Genomic DNA, 18,909 nt, shown 5'->3' on the forward strand with positions numbered 1-18,909 from the left:
AAGCTGAGGGTTTGGGGCTGTTGGAGTTGGCTGTTATGTTCATAACTTTGATGGAACTGAGAGTGATCAGATGGCTGAATTGGTTGATTCCAGCTCGGCAATATTCCACTGTTGGCCATCAGCTCATTAGTCTCCGTCGTTGTCAAGCTGTGCTCCCCCCAAACCCCATTACATGAGGGAAACGCCAAATTCGAGCTCTCACTCATATTCCCACCGGATGTCTCCCCTCCACCAAATTGAGTCAGTTCCTGAGTGGCATAAAGCTGATCAAAGGGGGAGCTAAGGTTCTGATGAAAAACTTGGTTGGCATTATTGCAGTTCTGCTGAAAGTAAGGAGAAATCTGGTTGTTTAGGGCTGTTGCCAACGTATTAAACTCTTCAAATGATTGCTGTAGTGAGTTGGGCTGAGAGCTGGTTGGGTTTTCTAACTGCAAGCATAATGTGGGGGTATTTCCGGCGTTTGTTTTCTTAAGAAGAAAATCATCAACTGAAGTCTTCTTTAATACCTTCGAAGCACCCTTGCCGATCGGAAGCTTTTCGCATGCGAGAATGCCCTTGACATCGTAGTTGCTCAGTTCAAAATTGGTGATAGCTTTCAATCCTTTCATTCTTATGGCTGCAACATCATAAGCTCTGGCAGCTTCCTCTTCAGTATCTGTTTTTTTTTTAATACACAAATGCATGCAGGAGGTATTAGACAAGTTTGGATCGATGCACCTTCAAATTAATATAAGATCGTTAGTTCTCAGAGCTAACAAAAGGAATTAATGATATATAGTACAATATTGCAATTTTCAGGTTAAAAAAATCAGGTAAAAGTAACATAAATTGATAACAATAATGAAATGAAGGATTCGAACCTTAATATAGGACTAATCACCGACATGAACAATGTTAATTTGATCATATTATATTAATCATGATTTTATCAAATGAGCAACCGATGATCAATCATATACAAGGACTCACCAAATGTTCCAATATAAATGCTTCTCATTCCTCTACCTTTCCCTAGCCTGGCTTGCCATTTCTTATAGTCGGAGTTCCTGTTCCCAATGTTTGGCCATGAGAGAGATAGAGATCAGAGCAAGCGAGAGAGGAAGATCGAGAGAGGATTATGCATCTACGATACCTTGAAACTCCACGGTAACTTGAGATTCCCTTGGAGAAGCCTCTACTCTTTCTGAAATAATTTATTCATGCAAAAAGAACATTGTCTGTTTAAGCTATATATATGTAAAAATAATTAACCAAGAGGCCAACGTGAAAGCCTTAAGCCTTGATGCTGAAAATCAGATGTTGATCTAGCTAGTGAGCTATAATGATCAGCCAATTAGCATCATGTCGATCTCTAAGCTCTATACTTTATATATATGCAGCTTAGTTTGAATTCATTCCTTCATTTGTGTGTGTGTGTGTGTTGTATGAATATATATGTAATACATAGAATCGGCGAGACTGAACATGGAAGCTGGAAAGAAAATATGAAAAGGTTTTCTCTTGGTGTTGTGATAAATTCCTTGTCGATCTAAAGTACTCCAAGTCGCTCGATCGCATGACTTTTATTGATTAAAATTAGTCTCGATCTCTCACCTTCTAATGCTAAGCAAATATTCTTTCTTTGTCATGTACTTCATCTCCTCCATTTCCTTCTTGTAGTCACTCAGCTATGACAATATGCACAGCCAATTAATTATTAAAAGGAAAACGTAAATTAATACATAGTGGCCAGGTGGTAATTAGATCATGATCAACATACAGAAAAATTTGTTGGTGCAGCCTCGCCCCATAACTTGATAGCAGCCAAATCATAAGCCCTAGCCGCTTCCTTTTCGTTATCAAAACCACCTGCCCAATTAAAAGAAGAATTAAGAAAAAGTTTTGAACCAATCTACTATTTAAAAAAAAAAAAAAAAGATTTGTGATCATGTACGTACGTGCGTGCACACATAGATAGATAAATTAACCACGTAATTAAATAGTGCTCGATCTCTTGTGAGTGATTGATTTATTTTCAGGACCCAAAAACTAAAATCCAATTAATAATGAGAAGATTTACTTACCAACATAAACTGCAAAGAATAACAAACGGGAAACCAAGGTCAGTAGGTAATATAAGATCAAGTGAATCCTATTATACAGAACAATAAATTAAATGCTATTAAATCAAAGCAAAGAATAATTGACAAGAATGGCAACCTGTCTTTGGTTTTTCTCCTGGGTTAGTGTTATCCCACAGAAATGCTTCAAAACGTCCAGTGTATCTGTAGTACGATCAAATGCATTCGATCATCATCAGCTTATTATATATATATATATATATATATATGATCTTTTTATATATGTAATCAGAAAATCAAGAGATAAACAGACCTACTAACTCCACGGTAGATTGAGCCTCTCTCACCAAGTGAGCGCTTGGGCTTCTTACGGAATCCCCTACGACGATCGACATGAATATGATTATCAGGAAGCTGTACTGATGTTTTGCCAGTTTGATTACTACTGCCTGCAGCATGATTCTCTGATGCGCTAATACCATTATAGGAACTGTCAAGAAAGGTTAGTTTTGTTTATTTAATTAGTAAATATTGGAGAAAAGTCCCAAAATAAATAAATATGTAATTAAATAAATCACGCATAAGGAAAATTAAAGTGATGGCTAGCCAGACTCCATTAACCTAGCTGGGTTCCCTTCAAGAATATTGCTGAGACAATAATTTGTAGCTCCATTATTAATATTTTGATCTTCAGTACCCATCCAACCCTCAACATTTTCCTCCGGAAATGTATAAGTTGAAAACGAAAAGTCAGGCCGGATTTCTTGGGGATTTTCGTTTGGCATTTCCTGTACGTAATATTGGCGAAGTGTCGGTGGAACTTCAGGCCATAAAGATGGGTACTCGTCGGATAATTCAGGCATCATAAGTTGAGGATCTAATTCAGAAACGTTTCTGAGAAAATTAAAATCCTCTGCATTATGAACCTCGGCAGTAGTATGATATTGCGAATGCATTGGTAGAGATGGAACGTCTAGGGTTTGGAAGCTTGAGTCAGCTGTAATCAATTGATCATTAAAGAGCCCTATGGTACCAGAGTTGCCAGACTGAGAAGTAAACGAAGGAGCTGATAAAGTAGTAGAGGAAGTCGGCCAGAGGGGAAGGTAGAAGTCATCCTCATCTGAGTGCATTGATCCAATATTCATCTTCGATCGCTAGCTTGATGGGATCAAGTCAGAAAAATATCCTGCAAATACCACAAGTTTAACAATGTATCAGCATTCGTGATAATAATTTGTTTCTCGACAGAGATTGATTTTTATTTTCATTTCCTTCTATCTATGCCAAAGTTCCTCCATTTGTTTATTCATACCAAATAATTTTGATTGAAGGAAATTAGCACAATAAGGGTAATGGTTTACCACACCAATAAGTGATCTGTTAAAGAATCACACTTGAGTTTAACTAATTAATTGATACATCCACGCGCCGTGCTGGCGGGGGATGTGCACGGGATTTGCATGGGAACGTAAAAAATTGACGACATTTCCATGCAAATCCTCTGTGATCCTTTTGTGTATAAAGTATTTCTCTAATTAATATAAGTTTACACGTCTCCGACAAGGTGTACGTGGCCTTGTTTCTCGAACATTTTATCGCTTGACGACATATTTCATAATTATCTCATGATTGAACTTGAGAGTTTAGATATGATTTGACAGACACCGGCCAAACCGTTGTAGTGTCTTTTAAAAACTACAAACCGTTCTCTTGCTGTTTAGAAATCACAAATACGTGTACTTTTTATTAATTTAATGAATAAGAAGGATAAGAGGCAGCGATCGAAAGTGGTACTCTTACTATAACCATACTTCAATCAAACATTTAAAACGTGTTACATTTCCCATATTACATGCATGCATGGAATTCGAGGATTATGTTCATGTTGGAAATAAAAATTGAGTAAATATTGTGAAATTCTATATATAATCTCCTCGGATGGCCGCAATCTACTCATGTATAACACTTCAATTACCTAAAAGGCAAGAAACCAAAAGGCTCATAGCTTGTTGGTTTCTCAACTAAAATGCTTTCTCGATCTCCCTTTGATTTCATGGAAAAGTTTCATCTTTTTTATACTTGAACATGCAAATTAAAAGAAGAACAAGATGAGCATGACAAAGAACTAAGATGATCCCCAATTTTACTTCTTTTTTTTTTTTAACCAATTCTACTTATAGGAAGGAAAAGTAGATTAGCTAAGAAGGAGAATGAGCATTGAGACACAATTATCAATTAAGCATGCTTCTACACAAGCACACACGCATGCATGCATCGACTCGGAACAAAAGTAGAACCAAAATTTCTTTTTAGGAAATCGAGGGAGAGGATTTATTGTGTATAATCATATTTAATTAGCATCGCTAGCTATGAGTGCATTTTGAATCATCTATAAAATTATGTTTTTGACAAGAGAAACATGATGATGATAAAGTTGAGAGAATTTGTGATCTGAAACCCAAGAAACATATATATCATCGTATTAATTGACATAAATGTTGTAATATACCTTACTTTTCTTTTGAGGAATGAGAGATAAATCGATTCTAGGCTATGAAACTGATGGGATTAGATAATTAAACCATATTGAAGCAGCTAGCTCTTCCTTTGATCATCTCTCTTCAAACCAAACCACCTTCAACTCCCTTGCTAAGAACCTGAAGACTTGTTTTTCTTCTGAATTAGCTTGCATATCATCATTCTTGGTGGTAATTGTATGACAATGATCAAAGGTTGCAAAGAAGAAGAAGTACTACTGGAATTGATCAAAAGTAAACAAACTACCCGGATGGAACTCCTTCAAGCTAAGCAACTGGCCTACTAGCTATTAATTCCCTTCCCTTTCACTCTCTATACCTCATTCATCACTAATGCTAGCTAATATATATATTAAACTTCAGAATCTCCAAACACTGGCAATAATAATGATGCCCCTATACCCACAAATACTTGCATGACATCGCTACATCCGCCCAAGGATAAACAAAAACAAGGTGATTTAGAACAATTAATGCTAAACATATATAATTTCATGGTGGTTTAAATAACAATCCTGAGTGATTAATTGAGGGGGATTTTGTTGACCATATATAGATTTCAGTATTAAATTCCAGAATCATGTCCTTTTGATCATGCTAAAAGGTGGGGCCTACATAAATATACACGTGTCAAACTTTACAAGTACTAATTAAATCGTAACTGTTCATAATTAATATACAAAGCTTAGAGATTTTCTGTTCAATTTAACTCATTTGATCATGGTTTAACTTCTCGATATTTCTATAAAATGATAAAGGGTAGTTTGGTAAAGAAAAATCAGATCTCATTCTATGCAACAAATGTACGGTTTACGAAGATGCATGCATTAATTAGCATGGTAGAGTCTGCAAATGCAAGCCATTTGAGGTATTGAGCAATCCAGCTTTTTGACTGAGTACGGAAGAATCCAAGCCAACTTTATGTGTGACTTAAAGACAACCCTATTTTCACAATCCATTTGTATGAAAAGAGGCCCTATAGTAACTGTCCGGCCGTTGTTAAACGTGATTACGATTTTCAGACGTGATCTTTCTCCTTTACTCTATTTCTATTTGATTGTCAAGAAAATTGATTCCAAATGAAAGAAAATATAAGATCACTCTCATTGATTATGCAAATGTAAATTCAATAAGGTGTTTGGCTAATAGAATCTCAAAATGTGTTGTTTTGGATTATGTAAATGTTAAATAATGATGGCTTTTTGCTACAATAAATTATTAGTAGGAAAAATGTAGTTACAAACAATTATGCACACCAATATGTGCACACATCTAATTTGATTGGTCAAAAAGTAAACTTTATTGAAAATAGTGTCAATTTAAATTTTAAATATGAAGCCATCAGTATTGATACACAGATTGGTATGCAAGTTCGCTTGAATATAGCAAAACTCAAATTAGTATTGTGGGACAAATTTGATAATTACTATAACATGACCAAAGGAATAAAAAATATTTTCTTCCTTACTTCCTACATGATTTGGTTGCAAAAGTTTTTTTACAGTTATAATATTATTACTAATTAACATAATCGGTAGAATGATCAAATATAATTAAATTATTTTATTTTAAAAAAATAGATTAATATTATTTTATTATTATATAAATAAGTTATGCTAGAGAGTGTTCTTAGAGATTCGAACTTTCCATATTGTGAGAAATTTTGTTTCATGTTGTGGTTGAGAGGTGATTTTTTCGGTTAACTATTTTACAATTCTATTGCAAAAGAAAGTAGTTACTAGTTACGTAGACCTAAAATAATCTTTAATGACTTATAATTATATTAATTGATTGTAAAATAATTATAAAAAGTGTTGTATTTATATTATCGCCTTTCATTTCCTTTGCTCTATTAGATTATTTATAAGAATCGGATATATAAAAAGAAAATTTGGGTCGAGTAGACAACTAAGGCTCAAAAGCCCAAAACGTAAAGAGTCTAGGAATCTAGAAACCCAAATGATACTACACCGTGGGTCCATGGTAGAGATCTCTAAGCCTCCATTTGGATGCTAAGCATATCTCAAAATATTTGAGAACATTTATAAATAATATTAAATTAAAATATTTGAGTGAAAAAACAGTCTCAATTTCAAGTCTTCCCAAACGATCGTTTTTAATCCCAGAATCTCACATTCATGAGTCATGACCGCAAAGTTGCACAGTAGATAGAAGAAGCCTGCGATGCCCTGTTCACTGGCTACTGACTATTGCTTATTAATCTCTAAACTGACGAGACAAGTACCGTCTCAAAGAAATTGTTTGTCTCCTTGATCAAAACTTCCAGTTCAGAGAACATATATCGTGGCATAGGATCAAGTTTCTGAACAACCATAACCATTAGGACATTGCAGATATCTTGTATTTCTATTAAACAGAATCCCATCACAAATCCTGGTGCAGAACAGAACAGCACACCAAAACAGCATATTCTTTTCCAAATCAGAAGTCACAGTGAGAAAATTAAAGTTGGCTTTACATTAAAGACTTGAAAAAAGGGGTTAAGTCCTCGGTTCCATCAGAGTGAAATTGAATGACCTTCAGAAGTATTGGAAGGAAAGGAAGTCCTTGAGTCGAGGGACTGAAGTGCTCTCACAACTTCAAACATGGATGGCCTTTTCTCTGGCATCACAGAAGTGCAACCCATAGCGATTTCTAGAGCCCAAAGCATCTCTTGTTGGGAAGACTCTGATATGTTTGGATCAAGAACTTGGTACGCCCCATTGGTAATGTTAACTTTCCTTCGCACCCATTTCACGATATCAAGAGATTCTGCTGGTTCTGCTTGCTCGGCTTTTCGGCCACTCACGAGCTCTAACAATACAACACCAAAGCTGTAAACATCCATTTGCTCAGTTGCCTTCTTGCTGTACCCACATTCTGCAATACAAACCCAATAAGACCATCTGGACCTCAAATATCATATAGCGTATTCACAAAGCATTCCATATACTTGCCAAAAATTTATATGGCTTTTCTATGGTGATGTGGTGTTTTCATGAGTCAATTAACCATTAATTCAGAAAAGGCGTATTTAGAGGTGATTTAGCAGTAAACAATTTCGCCTAACCACTTCAGCAGTTCATCGCATTTTTCTTCTAAGGTAACTTATAGAAAGCATTCCTTGGTCCTCAAGAATTTAAAAGGTGATTTTTCCATGACCCCCAATGTCACGGTTCAGAAAATAGTAAATCAGTTAAGAGAGAGAGAGAGAGAGAGAGAGAGAGAGAGAGGGAGAGATTCGGGCATTCAAGTGCCACTAAGTATCATAAGACTCTAAAACAAGAGTTACTCGATTACCACATTTTGGGCATAACCAACTAGCTAGTGGCATTTCACTCCTAACCACAACTCATCTGCTGATTCTTCAACATCAGTGGGTTCTGACTTTCAGTGAAAGTACTTTTAATCATTACAGTTATGTAGCAAAATAACTATTAAAACTTGAGTAGGTCTAATCAGATCTCTTACCTGGTGCATTGTAACACGATGATGCAGTTTCAGAAGCCATGGTTGACTGAAATGCGGCTTCTCCCACAATTATGTCGAGTGCGAAATCTGTGAGTTTTGGCTCAAAATCTGCATCCAGCAGAATATTATTTGACTTGAGATTTCTGTGAAGCAAATGCGGGGCATAATCCTTCTGAAGATATGCTAATCCCTGAGCAACCCCAATGGCAATTCTTAATCTCACATCCCACTGCAACACAAAACCTGGCCTGTGAATCAGATCCCCTAAACTCCCTTTTTGTAAGAACTCGTAAATTAGAAGGATCGAATCATCAGAACGGCAAAAACCAAGAATTTTAACGATGTTCTTATGTCTGATCTTGGCTAATGTCCTGATCTCTGCCTTCAAACTTTTGAATGATTGGCTCCCATAATTAACAAGCTTCTTTATGGCAACAAGTTCACCACTCGGTAAACCTAAAATGTATACTCTACCAAATGCACCACTTCCCACTGCACTCATTTCATTCATTCCCATAACTAATTCATGCTCGGTGACTCTAAGAGGATAGAAGAATATCATACGCCAACTTCCCATTTGAGATCTCTGCTTGGAATATCTGTGATACAAAAAAAACCCAGCAGCCACAATCAGAGTCCCAAGACCAAAAGCTACAGATATCAGAGCATATGTCAATGTTGCAAGACCAGCAGTCCGGTGTCTTGGCTGGTCATCGGAACAAGAATTGGATAATCCTGGGCCACAAAGTTCAGGGTTTCCTTCCAGAAATGAAGCCGGGAGACCTGAAATCAAAGAGAATGGGACTCTACCGGATAGTTGATTGAAGGAGACATTGAAGAGGGCCAGCTTCAAGTTTTGAAGCCCTTGGGGAATGGGACCGCTGAGATTGTTATCAGAAAGATCAAGGTAAGTTAGCACTGGTAAATCTGAAAGGGATGGTGGGATTTCTCCAGTAAGGCTGTTGTCCGCCAAAGACAATGAAACTAGCTTCCTGCACTTCTTCAACTCTGGAATTTGGCCCAAAAGCGAATTGTGTGAGAGATTTATTATACTCATAACGGGTGAATCGCAAAAATTAGGAGGAAGTTCACCATATAAACCATTAAGAGATGCAGAGAATCTGTATAAGCTCTTAACCATCCCAAGACCCTGAGGAATTCTACTAGTGAAACTGTTGTTATCTAGTTGAACTTGCTCCAATTGGGCAGCTTTTGACACCGAATCAGGAATTTCTCCAGAAAATCTGTTGTTTTCAGCTCGAATGAGCTTGATTTTGGGCAATGACCATAAACCGTCTGGGAAATCGCCAAACAACCCATTGTTCTGAACCTGAAACCTCTCAAGATTTATGCATCCACTAATGGAGTTGGGTATTGGACCACTGAATAAGTTTGTGTGGAGACTCAGGTTTATAAGGCCTTTTTCATTACAGATGCCATTTGGTAATGGCCCCAAAAGCATATTCTGTGAAAGATCCAAAGACACCAGTTTCTTAAGAGATGACCCTAGTGTCTGAGGAATTTCACCGGTCAGATTGTTTTGGGAAAGGTCCAAAATGGTCAAACTTCGCAAACTCACAAAAGAGTCCGGGATTTCACCATAAAAACTAGAGCGTTGCAAAAGAAGTTGCTCGAGTTTCTCGAGCTTCCCAAAGTCACTGGGAAGCTCACTAACCAAGTATGCATTTTGAGACAAATCAAGAACAACAAGCTCGGTGAAGTTACCAAAAACAGCAGGTAGACTACCTGAAAGCAAGTTGCTTCCCAAGTTGAGTACTTCAAGGTTCTGCAGTGAGCCCATGCTTTCTGGAATCTTTCCTTCAACATGGTTTCCGCTGAGATCAAGCACTTTCAAAGAACCAAACTGAGAAATCTGAGATGGGATTGGACCCCAAATGAGATTATTACTGAGATTCAGAGTCTCCAAAGTATTGCATTCAGAGAGATGAAGAGGAATGGGTTTGTTAAAAACATTGTCAGCAAGATTGAGGTGAGAAAGATAGGGAAGCTCACAGATTGAAGAGGAGATTTCTCCAGAAAGGTTTAAGCTTTGAAGGTTGAGAGAAGTGACAGAAAGTGAAGGCGTGGATACGCAGGCGATACCAGTCCAGTTGCAATAATGGGTAGCTGAGGCATTAGACCAGCTAGAGAGAGCATTCTTGGAGTCTTCAATGGAGGCCTTGAAGGTTAAAAGGATATCTGCCTCAGACGAAGCTGAGTTAAGAATGAAGAACGATAAGATTAGGGAGATAATAAGTGAGTATGTGCAGGCAGTGGCCATTGGAGGTGACTGTGAGAGAGCTTGTATGTATTCTTTTCAACCTTTCCTATATATCCGTGAAGTGAGAAGATGCGACTCAGAGGAATAGATTACTGGATGTTGATGGGGTTGGGGATATCTTTGCAAAGTTACAAAATGTCATCATAACTTTTGAGGATTTCGTATAGGTTCCAAGGAAGCTCTCCCCTCGTCCGGTCCCACCCAAGAAAGAAAGAGCAGAAAAGTAAAAACAGTAAAATAATTGTCACGAATTATTCAAAATGCCAATTGGTTGTCAAAAGAAAAAGAAAAAGAAAAATCTCCCCTTTTTTGGGTAGAAAGTGTGTTGCCGTTTGAATTTTGGAACATTACTTTGTAAAAAGTAGCAGTGGTAATTACTGCTTCATAAGCTTAAATCATGCACAAAGTTAATCCATTTATCCAGTACACTGATTGATATAGGCTTTGCAGTTTTTTATGATCAGCATAGTGACGGGGGCTAAACGAGATTGATTACCCACATTCTATATCTTATGCGTTAGACATGATTTGGCCTTTCACCAACCATACCAAAACCCTATTATCAGAGGGAAATTTTCAGATACATAGAAGCTAGTGCAGTAAATCACCCCTAATAAATCGTAGCCGGGAAACCATTCTAAAATTCGCATACAAAATAGTCAAAAGAATCTTACTTTTGCAATTATCATACAAGTCCCAAGTATGGATCTAAAAATTATATATATGTATGTATGTACACACAGACACATATATGCCAATGAAAAAGAAAAGAAGACTATCGTCTGTGATGATAAGACACTAAGAGAGGACGAAACAAGATTCCACTTTCTCACGTGCCAACATGAGAACTCATTTCAACGACATAGGTGTGCTAATGTCAAAGTCTGTTGGTTAGAAAAATGAGAAAGGGCCTTATTATAATAAAAAAATACTTATAATTATTATTATATCATTATTGGAATAAAATATCCGGATCAGAAAATAAATATACTGGTCACTGTTTTATTCTGCTTTCTAACGAGTTTCCAAAAAACTCTCTTCTTTCACCGTCAATAGATTCAATTATAATACTTCAAATTTTTTATGGGATAAAATTTTATCTAATTTCTGTAATTTTTTATTCAATCAGAAAATATGTTTAGAGCATTGTCAAATCTAAAATAGAATTTCAATGTGATTTTTTAGTTATAATATAAACTTCTAAATAGATTAGTCCATATTAGACTAACTATCTTAATTCTAAATAATAATATAATATTATTTATTTTTAATAATATTTGATAAGTTTTGTTTTAATATTTTATAAATACACTTCACATATTAATTATTAAAAAATAAAATTATTATTTTTTAACTATTTTTTTTTCAACTTAATTATTCAATAAAAAATAATTATAGGGTGATGAAAAATAGAAAGAACCTAGAAGTGATAGAAGGATGAGAGAAAACATCAAGATGAGATGAAGCAACCAGGAAAGAGAAAAAAAAGTTTATGTTCCAGTGGGGACAAACCGTGGAAAAAAGCAAGGTAAAGAAATGATAAAATACTCTTTTGGTTCGTGTACAGGATCTCACCAAATATGAATATGAACTAATATTTAATGTAGCATAAATTTCAAATTTGAGAAGTTTAGCTAGGTCATTATAGATATTTTTTGAAGCATTTATCTTTAATTTGGACTTATATTGGGCAATGACTAGGCTATTGTCAATGTTCTACCAGCAAATTTAAACCATTTCCAACTAATATAGAACTGGTATCTTAGACATATTTCAATAAATAATAACAAATCGTGTCATGTAAAAATGAAAGATTTATATTTACAAGTCGGTGTAAATAACATATAGTGAGGTGCTTACAATGTATAAATTAATTTAAAAGATAAATTTTAAATTTTAAATATTATAAATCAAATCTTACAATTTAAATGGTGAATTATTCAACTCAGTAGCCTTACACCACATATATGTTGATATGGATCTTTATTTATTTTTTCCTTTGACAAGTGTGTGGCTACTAAATATATTTTTTCTTGAATGATATGAATGGTGTGTTTTAAACAATGACTTAAAAAATACAATAATGTTGTAAAAAATTATGGACAAAAAACCATGTTTATTCAACGCAATCAATCTTGTTTCTGAATGTGTTTATTAAGATAAATCCCATGACTCGTTTTGATTACTGGTGTATTCAGTTTGGTTCGATTTGGTTTTAGACAGATTTTTAAATTGAATCGATATGTACTGATTTTAAAATTTTAAAAATTGATACAAACTGATTCATCATTAAAACATGAAACTTTCGATTTTTCCAATTTCAGTTTGGTTTTGTCTGATTTTTTTTATTTACTATTTACATGTGTAGCACTACATAAATTAATCAAATGCGAGTATATATGATCAAATGTGTAAATATATTTATAACAAATATATATTATAATTTATTATGCCAAATATATATATTAAAAGTAAGTTTATATTTAATAACTTAATATTAATGTTCATGTATAAGATTAAAATTTATATGTTATATCAAATATTGTACTAATTTCATAAAAAAATATTGTACTAATTAAGAAATGCTACAATGTTTCATAATTTATACTATTTACTTTGCCCCCGCGACACATATTATGATGTCATTTAGGTTATTAAAAAATTAAAAATATAAGTATAAAAAGGTAGAGAAATTTTGAGATTTAATTTTTTTCTTTTTACATTTTCGAGTACCTGAAGTATACAGGAAAAAAGATGCATTATGAGTAATGTTACATATAATTATTTTTGTATACTCTCAACGTACTCTATTAATGTGATTGGTTGTATCAATTTTTTTAATACTCAACTAATCACATTAATGAAGTGGGCAAAAAAATTAAAAAAAGTGACTACACATAAAATTTTTAAAAGAATAAAGATAAAGTGAGTGGTATAAATTATGGATATTATAGTATTATTTATATTAATAAATATAAATAATAAGATTAAATTATCATGTTATATTAATTAACAGTTTATAAATTTTTATATAAATAAGATTGAAAGAAATGAGATATTTTAATTTTAATATTTGAAAAAATTAAATAATTAATTATATTTTATATAAAAATTTAAAAAAATTAGAATAATAAAATAAAATAAAAAGAGATAAATAATAGTCTCTACTCAATCCGCACTGCTAGCCAACACAAGCACGGGCGCTCGTTCGTAAAGTTGTTGTCTTGTCAACTTGCTGCGCAAAAAGTTGCTCTGCAGGTCAAACGGCTGTCGTCGTCCTTAACCAATAGAGATAGTACACGTGTTTACGGAGTAAAAAGCTTTGCGTTGAAATTATCAGTGTGTTGCTTTTTCTTCAAGTTGACTCTTTTCATGTCTCTGCATTTGGGAATTGGGATCGACGTTTTGCTGTGGGAGTTTGAGGTGAAATGACGATCCATTTATTGCGGTTCTCTGGCAAAATCTATAGAAAAATTTTACTGTCATGTCTGCCCCAACGTACTTCTTTTCTTTCGCACTGAACAACAAGGTACAAAGTCACAAGAAACAAGCACTTTTTTTCTTTTATTTATTTATTTATTTATTTTTATAAAGATATTCAGACATTTTCTTGAATTCATGCAGGCAGGACACTTTATACGAGTTGAGCAGAACAGAGCTAAATGGAATATGAAATATGCGACACCGTCGACCCTTTTTACATGGGCATCCATTCAATTTCCTGCCATTCAAACCTCACAGAACTATCGTTTATGGTACCATATATTTTTATGATACTATGGCCACACATTTCATAAGAAATTCTTTATAAGCCCTATTGACTGAAAGTTCAAGAATGTCAGCCCTCGAGATGGAACTTTTGAAGATGTAAAATCTAGTATAAGAAGCCAGGACTAGTAGTAGTTTATACAATATTTCCTCTTTTTTAATGCATTCCAATTGGTTCCTCTTTGTTAAAGGCACACAGAGAGAGAGAGAGAGAGAGAGAGAGAGAGAGAGAGAGAGAGAGAGAGAGAGAGAGAGAGAGAGAGAGAGAGAGAGAGAGAGAGATTAAACTTAAAGCATCCGAGGGCATATATATATATATATATATTACACATTTCCCCGTTTTAGACTTTGGATGCTTGTGATTTTTGCTAGCAAGTAGCAATATTCCCCATAAACAGGTCTCCTAGTCCCAACAAAGGATTTCGAAGGTGCCCTTTTTGTCTTTGACGCAGAAACCAGACATGATCATGGTGGGGGTAAGCCAAAGTTGCTATAATCAAATTTCACTTATTGAAATGAAGAAAGCTATATGGATTAATAATGCACACTCTTATAACCAACATTACTTTCAGCAGACGGTGGACAGTCATGGGAACATCTCTATTCATTGCTTCGTGTTGCTTTCTATGTTGATGATGTTCCCTCGATGATCCTTTATGCCCTTCAACTTTTTTTTTTTAATTTATTTTTTCTTATTTTTCTAAGCTGGCCCAAAGGAAGTGTTGAGGATTTCATTCAATACTCGGAAAAAGTTAAATAACCAAAATTTGATCCGACTAATTGGAATTCCACACCCGAAAAAAGAGCATGCCCGAAAAGATTAGGAAGTGACAATTATTTGATTAATTCCAATTCATATCATCATGTAAACCAGTTATTGCAGCACGGATCCAACTTCTTAAGACTATCATTGAGCTAAAATAATGGTGGAGCTACTTTTTTCCCCCAAAATATGTCAAGCTTATTATTTGTAGATGCCTTTATCCGGGAGCCTTCTTTCTAGAGGGAATATTACACTCTTTTTTCAATCTCCAGCCTTTGCCGAGCGATTCCCACGGGTCCACGGCGATATCCTCTTGAAACAGCAACTGCACAACCACCGTATACCAAACAAAATTAAGGAAAGAAAAGCATCAAAGAAAGAATCATTTTTTCTTGTTTCCACTTTGTTTACGCTGTCAAAACTACTATCAAAAGATATGCCATTCCGTGCTCCTCGTTCCCGGCCTTACAAGCTACTGGGTCTAAAACATTTTACAGTGCTGCAAGACCAATTGCTTCGTAAGAGGATCACCCTCACAAATGGAAAACAGTCAAAAGCTGTGTGCTTAGAGGCCCTGGAACGTGTTGGTGGTCTTGCATTATTAATTGAGAACTACTACATACACAAAGAAATTATATCAAATAAATCTATAAATTGATGTGATTTTATAAAATTTGTTAGATCAACTTTATAATAAAAGTAATTTTACAATCTATCGTACTATATTAAACCATATCAGTTTGTAGATTTATCTTTGTATAATCTTTTTGTGGCTAAAGTATATTTCATATTAATTATGAGATTTCTTGATAGGTAATTGTGCCAATGGCTCTTGTAGTTTACCAGTCCCAACCTCTAATGCCTTATAATTTTTGTTGTTTCACCCCATAAACGCTCAGACGTAAGGCATCGTCTGATTCTTCGGAAACATTGCATCACTCAAAATAAGAAATTCTACTGGCAACCATTCCATCGCCTATATACGTCCAGTCCACTAGCCGAGGAGTTCCAGGACAACGGACCGAGTTTTTCAACACCAACAATCCACGACTCTGAAACCGGGGACACTCATTCACATTAACACGTGAAATTCAATGACCCACAAAAGTAAGAGAAAAAATTAAGTGCTACATAAGATTTGGGTATGAATTGGTAATCCGGTAAGTGAAATCTCCCATTCCCCCACATACATCGCGAGTAACTACAAGAAGATGATCGACAGAAAGGGGAAAAATAATGAAAGTTATCAACGACCCAATCTGTGACAGGGTTTTATATCCACGAAGAGCATATACCTGTAGAGACCCCTTAAAGAAGTGCACACAATATTGCATATACATGCCATTGGAAACGGAGTACCATTTTTCATGTTCTACCAAAGAACCGCGCAGCCAACCGTGATTTAACATTACAACACCAAACTAGAGCCAATAAAGGAAACCTCAGCTCCTCACAATAGTCTTCTCCTAAAGATGTCCTCACTAACATGACTTCAGCCATTTTTATCAGCGAAGGACACGTACATGACAAGCAGCCAACTTATATAAAGAGACATGGATAGAGAAAGGAGCATCATACTCCAGTTTTCCAAATATGAATCCTAAATTTTGTCAAGCTTTTCTGCCTTCACGACAGGGTTGGCTTTGGCAATAGCATCCCGGGCAGTAGACCTATAATCAAAGGGGCAATCATGCTTATCAGAATAGCGGTGAATTGCACAGAACAGGTTTCCGCACTTGCAATTAAAGCCGGTTAAACCAACACGCTTTCGACAAGTTGTGCATCTAGTGGATCCCTCCTTCATAGGCATCTGAACAAAGTTGCTTAAGGATGAATCACTTGATGGTTCTGTTGAAAGGATCCTTCTCTCCACTGGTTCAGCCTGTACATCCACCACACCCATAACAACAGGCTCCTTTTCACTGCTGCTAGCATTGTCGTTCACTATGCTTCCTATTGATGAGGCCGCAAGTTTGGCTTGCTCCTGCTGCATGAGCTTGTCCTTGTAGCATTTGGAACACATATTCATCGTTGCAGCCCTTCCAAAGAAACCACAGTTGTTAATGCAAAGAATAGGGCGTTCAGGTGCTTGGAACACAGGTGCTTGGCATCCTGTTTCATCATGAGACTCCATCTTCTCTAATTTCCTGCAAGAACGTCAACTAGAAATCAGAGGCAAGAATAAGATAACAATTACAATACCATATAGAAATCTTTGGAACCAAGGAAAAGGAGTACATACTTAAGAGACAAGCGAGGACATGAATCCATGTATACAAGCAAACTAAGGAAGGGGCAAGCTCAGGTGCAAATAAGAGGCAATTGTGGAAGCCATAAAAATGATAAAGAAAACTAAATGCAGCTCATGCGATTTGCTTAATTCTATCAATAAAAATAAATTTTCATCATACAAAATCCTATGGAACGTGTATCTAGGCTGCAAATGGAAAAAAACAAAAGCGTTCATAACTGAAGTAACATGGACTTTCTTGAATCAAATTGAAACTCAGAAAAAGTTTAAACAGCAATAAAATGCAAAAAATGAAGGCACATAACATATTCTTTTTCCATTTTTTTGGGTTTTGTGTTTTCCCGCCCCACCGCCTTGGGGTGGGGGGTGGTGGTTCTCCACCAAACATTTACACAAACTCTACCAGGATAAACATCTTCACTTCTCACATAAATGAAACCAAGTCAGCAAATTCATCAGCTTCTCTAAATGAGATGAGGAAAAAGAAAACTCCAAAAAATACCAACATGGTCCTAGAGAAAGCAATTCAAAACAAATTTAACCCAGCACAGCATATCAAAACATCAAGAATTTCTTCTTTTTTTCTAAGCACATCAAGAATTTCCTTGCGCACACAACAATTTATATATAAACCAAGGAAATACAAGACGAATCCAAAATATTCAGCAAAAACCCCGACTTCTTCAACCTTCTCCCGGATATTATTACCCATCAAATAAAAAAATGTTTCCACAAAGTTTAACATACGCAATCGGCCCAACCTAACAAAGAACCACCTCGATTAAAAAGCACAACTAATCACCTTCATAAACAAGAACAAGATATAACCCTCAATATGTCTGTTCATATACATACAAACGGACGTACATACAAAAAAGGAAAACCCTAATCAGGATAGAGGAATATATCAAGAAACGGGTCGTCTGTTTGGTTTTCTTGGTGCACAAAATCCAAACATATAATTTCTACAAGAGAAAATTATTTATACAAAAAAACAGAGAGAAAAAAGGAGGAAAAATCTTACCCAGAATCGATCGATCAGATAATCGAAAGATAATCGGAAAAACGAAGACCAGGGGAGAGAAAGAGACGCAGAAAAAGAGAGAGGTTTGAGTTAAGATATGTTATTACCGTCAGGCTGTCTTTCTCTCTCTTAGGTTTATATCTTTACCTTTAATTTTTTATTTTTTTAAAGAGTCACTATTTTGAATTTTCTCTTCCAACGACGCTCTCACGGATCGGTTTCATTGCCCTTGCCAGCGTTGCCACGGCGTTCAATCCACCGTTTCACCTTTAGAAAAATCTAGTTATAATTATAATTATGTATTAATTTATATATTAATTTAATATAATTAATTAAAAATAAATTTTATTAAAATTAATATTAATTTAAATTTTAAATATAAAAAATAATATTGATATATATATTAATACACGACTTTGTTTATATGTAGTAAAATTTTTAACCTTTTGAGATTGGTTTAATTAAACAAATCAAATCATCTCATATAATAAAAAATAATATATAATTTAAAGCATAAAGTGTTTATAATTTAATTTGAAAGAAAAATCTTAAAAATTAAATTTTATAAATTAAAATTTATTATTTAAATGATGTTGATGATGTGTTTTATACACTAACTTCAAAACAAAATAACTTTAAATAATGGAAAAAAAAGAGAAGATTTAAATATTAAAAGCAATAAAATATTTATTCTAATATTTTCTTTATAAAAAATATTTGTTCTTTTTTTTTTCTTTGAAAAAATTATAATTGA

At 34.8% G+C, this 18,909-nt stretch overlaps 3 protein-coding genes and 1 long non-coding RNA gene across 4 annotated transcripts; 1 reads left to right on the forward strand and 3 right to left on the reverse strand.

The window, feature by feature from the left end:
* Nucleotides 1–1,528: 1,528 nt before the first annotated feature.
* Nucleotides 1,529–3,242, reverse strand: LOC122277614. The gene is made up of 5 exons (XM_043087690.1): nt 2,682–3,242; nt 2,374–2,550; nt 2,200–2,264; nt 2,064–2,072; nt 1,529–1,848 (listed from the first exon to the last, which is right to left on the reverse strand). Exons 1-5 carry the CDS (start codon nt 3,203–3,205, stop codon nt 1,751–1,753), a joined length of 873 nt encoding a protein of 290 aa, XP_042943624.1. The 5' UTR covers nt 3,206–3,242; the 3' UTR covers nt 1,529–1,750.
* A 3,642-nt stretch (nt 3,243–6,884) lies between these two features.
* On the reverse strand, nt 6,885–10,468 carry LOC122277572 (probably inactive leucine-rich repeat receptor-like protein kinase At5g06940). Its single transcript, XM_043087603.1, has 2 exons — nt 8,069–10,468; nt 6,885–7,477 (listed from the first exon to the last, which is right to left on the reverse strand). The coding sequence occupies exons 1-2, from the start codon at nt 10,347–10,349 to the stop codon at nt 7,116–7,118; spliced, it is 2,643 nt and encodes an 880-aa protein (XP_042943537.1). The 5' UTR covers nt 10,350–10,468; the 3' UTR covers nt 6,885–7,115.
* Nucleotides 10,469–13,522: 3,054 nt separating this feature from the next.
* Nucleotides 13,523–14,278, forward strand: LOC122275080. The gene is made up of 2 exons (XR_006228485.1): nt 13,523–13,878; nt 13,974–14,278. It is a non-coding gene; the product is annotated as an uncharacterized LOC122275080 (long non-coding RNA).
* Nucleotides 14,279–16,188: 1,910 nt separating this feature from the next.
* LOC122277582 (zinc finger A20 and AN1 domain-containing stress-associated protein 8-like) lies at nt 16,189–18,308 on the reverse strand. The gene is made up of 2 exons (XM_043087618.1): nt 18,156–18,308; nt 16,189–17,027 (listed from the first exon to the last, which is right to left on the reverse strand). Exon 2 carries the CDS (start codon nt 17,012–17,014, stop codon nt 16,481–16,483), a length of 534 nt encoding a protein of 177 aa, XP_042943552.1. The 5' UTR covers nt 17,015–17,027; nt 18,156–18,308; the 3' UTR covers nt 16,189–16,480.
* Nucleotides 18,309–18,909: the final 601 nt, after the last annotated feature.

Source organism: Carya illinoinensis, chromosome 9, assembly GCF_018687715.1.
Source record: "Carya illinoinensis cultivar Pawnee chromosome 9, C.illinoinensisPawnee_v1, whole genome shotgun sequence".
In the NCBI taxonomy this organism is placed as follows: Eukaryota; Viridiplantae; Streptophyta; class Magnoliopsida; order Fagales; family Juglandaceae; genus Carya; species Carya illinoinensis.

Bases quoted from the DNA above. Each gene is read 5' to 3' on its own strand.
- LOC122277582 (XM_043087618.1), bottom strand. From the start codon at position 17,014: ATGGAGTCTCATGATGAAACAGGATGCCAAGCACCTGTGTTCCAAGCA.
- LOC122277572 (XM_043087603.1), bottom strand. From the start codon at position 10,349: ATGGCCACTGCCTGCACATACTCACTTATTATCTCCCTAATCTTATCG. The intron at 7,478-8,068 runs GTAAGAGATCTG...TTTGTATTGCAG, and splicing joins ATCGTGTTACAATGCACCAG to AATGTGGGTACAGCAAGAAG.
- LOC122277614 (XM_043087690.1), bottom strand. From the start codon at position 3,205: ATGAATATTGGATCAATGCACTCAGATGAGGATGACTTCTACCTTCCC. The intron at 2,551-2,681 runs GTTAATGGAGTC...CTTTCTTGACAG, and splicing joins CTTGAAGGGAACCCAGCTAG to TTCCTATAATGGTATTAGCG. The intron at 2,265-2,373 runs GTCTGTTTATCT...ATCGTACTACAG, and splicing joins ATCTACCGTGGAGTTAGTAG to ATACACTGGACGTTTTGAAG.